We start from the raw sequence: 4,372 nt of genomic DNA on the forward strand, positions 1-4,372 counted from the left end.
TGCCTCAGTCTCTGTAGTAGCTGGGCTTACAGATGCCGGCGACCACGCCCAGCTAATTTTTGTATTTTTAGTAGAGATGGAGTTTCACCATGTTGGCCAGGCTGGTCTCGAACTCCTGACCTCGAGTGATCTGCCCGCCTTGGCCTCCCAAAGTGCTGGGATTACTGGCGTGAGCCATCATGCCTGGCTTCTTGCATTTTTTTTTTCCCGACACAGAGTCTTGCTCTGTCGCCCAGTCTGGAGTGCAGTGGTGTGATCTTGGTTTACTGCAACCTCCGCCTCCTAAGTTCAAGTGATTCTCCTGCTTTAGCCTTCCAAGTAGCTGAGATTATAGGTGTCCACCACCACGCCCGGCTAATTTTTGTATTTTTAGTAGAGACAGGGTTTCACCGTGTTAGCCAGGACGGTCTCGATCTCCTGACCTCGTGATCCGCCCGCCTCGGCCTCCCAAAGTGCTGGGATTACAGGCGTGAGCCACCGCGCCCGGCCCTTCTTTTTTTTTTGAACAGAGTCTCGCTCTGTTGCCCAGGCTGGAATGCAATGGCGTAATCTCAGCTCACTGCAACGATGCCTCCCGCATTCAAGCAATTCTACTGCCTCAGCCTCCCGAGTAGCTGGGATTACAGGCGCCCTCCGCCACGCCCAAATAATTTTTTGTATTTTTAGTAGTGACGGGGGTTTCACCACTTTGGCCAGGCTGGCCTTGAATTCCTGTCCTAAGGTGATCCGCCCGCCTCGGCCTCCCGAAGTGCTGGGATTACAGGCGTGAGCTACCGCGCCTGGCCTCAGTGCCTTTCCAGTACATAATTTTGATGAGTATCCTGTAGTATCATTAGAACTTCTCCATTCACTGCAAGCTAACTCCCCCTGAGCATCTAGAACTTTAATACTTGTCCAAACCTGCTTGCTCATGGTCTAATAATAAACCCAATTATACAATCTGTAAGAACCCCTGACAACCTTTTCCTCAAGAAGCCATAAAGGTGATTTAACGAACACCTCAAACTCTTAGTAAATGTATTTCAAAGACAGATTTCATCACTCCAGTCTTTGGCTTCTGCTGAGGGCTAGAGGCTACTGATTTTAGAGTGGGTAGGGGGAAGATCGCTTGAACTGAAAATGACACACGCCGGGCGTTGTACAGCAGGGGTAAGTGCTGGTTCATTTCTCTTTAAATCTGGCAGCACGTGGGGCTGCATTGTGAAGCCACCAACCCGCCTCCCCCCTTCCACTCCGCACACGGACGTCTCCAGTGCGCATGCTCTGCGCACACAGTCCTAGCAGAGTAGGAGCCAACCCCCTAAAAAGTCAACCTGGAAGCCGCAAACGGCCGGAGGCCGGGACAATGGGGGAGGGGGGCCGCAGGCTCTTCGGAGAGGCCGACCCGGCCGCCGCCCCGGGCCAGAGCCTGCGGGCGCAGCTCCGGAGTCTGCGGGCCTGCGCAGGAGTCGGAATTGCGGCGAGCACAAAGCCCGGAGCCGGCCAGCGAGCGGCTCTCCCCGCGGCCCGCTCCTACCCTCCCCCAGCCGGGCGGCGCAGCCGGAGCCCGTGCCAGGCGGAGGCAGGCGAGGCGGCGATCCGCACCCCGCCAGGGTCTCCGGCACCCGCGCGCCCGCGTGGAGGCCGCCGAAGCCAGCGCTTTTGTTGTCGGCCCCAACTCCGCGGACCCAGCGCCGCCCTGGGAGAAGTTTTGTGCGCCTCACCTATCGCGCCAGGACCGGTCCCTTCCGCCCGCCCTCGCCCCCCGCGGCTCAGACACCGAGCCTGGGACTCGCAGCCGTGCTGGGTCCGGACGCTCCAGCCAGCCCCGAAGGTCCGGCGGCCCCAGCAGCACCTGAGCCCGGGACCCGCCCCTCCAAGCTGGCGGCCCCGGCCTGGGGACCCGCACACAGCCCCTCCCCCGCAACGTCCAACAGAACGGTGGGGGAGGGGGCCTCCTCCTCTCCGACCCCCCGCGGGCCAGGCCCAGTCCCTGGGCCGGAGCTGGGTCGCGTCCCCGCCCCCAATGTCCTCCGAGAGCCGGGCGAGAACGGCTGGGCCCGGCCGGGACCGGAGCCTCGGGGTCCCCACCCTCGCAGGCCCGGGCCCCTTCGGCCGTGCGGCCGCTGGCCAGGGAGGAGAAGAGGGACTGGGCAGCGGCTGTCCGCGATCGCGGCCGGGCCCGGCGCCCTGCCGCCCGCCTGCTCACCTGCCAGCTGTCTTCGCAGTAGCAGTGCCGACTGCAGCTCCGTCATCCTCCCTGCCGAGGGCCCGGGCTGGCGCCGGGGCTTCCGAAGGGGTGGGGACAGGCTCTGGGGGCGGCTGGAGCGGGGTGTGCCGAGGAACCCGGGCCCCGCGACCGGAGCGCCGGAGCCAAGGGAGGCCGGGCTCAGGCGGCGGGAGCGGCGCCTCGCTGCCGGTGCGAGTCTGTTCGCTTCAGCTCTTTTCACAGCGACTCACGCCCGGAAGGGGAGGGTGCCCGGGCTGCCGCGGCGCGCACTGGGGCTTTGCTCGCCCGCTTCCCTCCTTCAACCCGCCCGTCGGCCCCACCGGTGCCTTCCCCCGCCACTGCCTCACTGCGCGCAGGGCCGTTCAGCGCAGGCGCGCTGAGACTGCCGACTTGGGAAGCGTCCCGCCCGCTAGCCCGACCCCTCGGCCTCCCGCCCCGCCCCCGGGGGCGGAACCCCGCCCCTTGAGCGCAGTTGTCTCGGCCGCCGCCATTTTGGGAAGGTCGACGCCCGCCTGCCAGCCCAAGCCTCCACTGGTAGACGCCCCGCGGACGCCATGACAAAGAGGTCGCGGAGGGTCAAATACAGCCTCTGGATTAAAGCAGTGGATGTAGGAGCGAAGAGGCCAGAAGAAGTGGTAGATGTCTAGTCTTTGGCGAGCGCCCAAAAGCCATCTAACACTGCCACATGGTGTGCGAAGTAGGAATTGTTAGAAAGCCGAAGTTAGTACTGGTGTGCCCCATTTTAACCAAACATCAAAATAGAGGCAATATATGATGATAATTCTCTTTACATGAAGAGTGCACAAAAAAAGCCACCGCGTCCGGCCTTATTATTATTGAGCCACCGCGACGGTCCCTGTTATTATTATTATTATCATTTATTGACAGCAATTCTCTCTGTCGCCCAGGCTAGAGTGCAGTGACCATAGCTCACTGCAGCTTGGAACTCCTGGGCTTAAGGGATCCACTCATCTGAGTCTCCTTAGTATCTGGGATTACAGGTACACACCACCATGCCCTGCTATTTTTTTATTTGCTTTATAGAGATGGGGGGGTTTCGATGGGGCATGGTGGCTCATGCCTGTAATCCCAGCACTTTGAGAGGCCGAGGTGGGCAGATCACCTGAGGTCACAAGTTCAAGACCATCCTGGCCAACATGGTGAAACCTGGTCTCTACTAAAAATACAAAAATTAGCCCAGCCTGGTGGCAGATGCCTGTACTCCCAGCTACCCAGGAGGCTGAGAAAGGAGAATTGCTTGAACCTGGGAGGCAGAGGTTGCAGTGAGCCAAGATAGTGCCACTGCACTCCAGCCTGGCCGACAGAGAGAGACTCCGTCTCAAAAAAAAAAAGGGCCAGAGGTCTCTCTATGTTGCCTAGGCTGGTCTCAAACTCCTGGGTTCAAGCAGTCCTTCCAACTCGGCCTCCCAAAGTGTTAGGATTACAAGTGTGAACCACTGCCCCCTATCAGATAGACCAAAGGGACCATTTTGATGTTTCACTTTAACAAATCAAGGAAATTTACTTCTATTCCTAGTTTCTTCCTTTCTTTCTTTCTTTCTTTTTTTTTTGAGACAGAGTCTTGCTCTGTCGCCCAGGCTGGAGTGCGATGGCGCCATCTTGGCCCACTGCAACCTCCACCTCCCAGGTTCCCGGGTTAAAGTAATTCTCCTGCCTCAGACTCCTGACTAGCTGGGACTACAGGCGCACGCCTCCAGGCCAGGCTAATTTTCTTTCGTATTTTAGTAGGGATGGGGTTTTACCATGTTGCCCAGGCTGGTCTCGAACTCCTGAGCTCAGGCAATCCGGCTGCCTCAGCCTCCCAAAGCGCTAGGATTACAGGCGAGAGCCACTGTGCCCGGCCTATTCCTAGTTTCTTAAGATTTACTTTTTGTTAAAAAAAAAAAAAAAAAAAGATTTATTTTTTGTAATAATTTCCAAATCTGGTGAAAGATCAGGGCTGGATAAAGGTTTGGAAATTGAACCTAATCCTCAAACAGTGGGAGGCCCCTGAAAAGTTTTAACTAGGAGTAGAAAAATAGCAGACTTGCATTTTGAATGTTTCGCTGTGGCTGCAGAGAATAGATGAGGGAGGGAGGGTCGAGACCAGTGCCCTGCAGGCTGTGGTGGCTCACATCTGTAATCCCAGCTCTTTGGAAACTC

At 58.1% G+C, this 4,372-nt stretch overlaps 1 protein-coding gene across 1 annotated transcript in view; it reads right to left on the reverse strand.

Annotated features, from left to right (window-relative positions):
- The window catches only part of UBE2G1 (ubiquitin conjugating enzyme E2 G1), a 94,423-nt gene extending 91,830 nt beyond the window's left edge, over window positions 1-2,593 (reverse strand). The window contains exon 1 of the mRNA XM_032138345.2: window positions 2,189-2,593. Within this exon, the coding sequence (XP_031994236.1) occupies window positions 2,189-2,234 (46 nt within the window). The 5' untranslated portion in view covers window positions 2,235-2,593. The remainder of the gene's footprint in view (window positions 1-2,188) is intronic.
- Window positions 2,594-4,372: the final 1,779 nt, after the last annotated feature.

Source organism: Hylobates moloch, unplaced genomic scaffold (genome assembly GCF_009828535.3).
Source record: "Hylobates moloch isolate HMO894 unplaced genomic scaffold, HMol_V3 SCAFFOLD_19, whole genome shotgun sequence".
In the NCBI taxonomy this organism is placed as follows: domain Eukaryota; kingdom Metazoa; phylum Chordata; class Mammalia; order Primates; family Hylobatidae; genus Hylobates; species Hylobates moloch.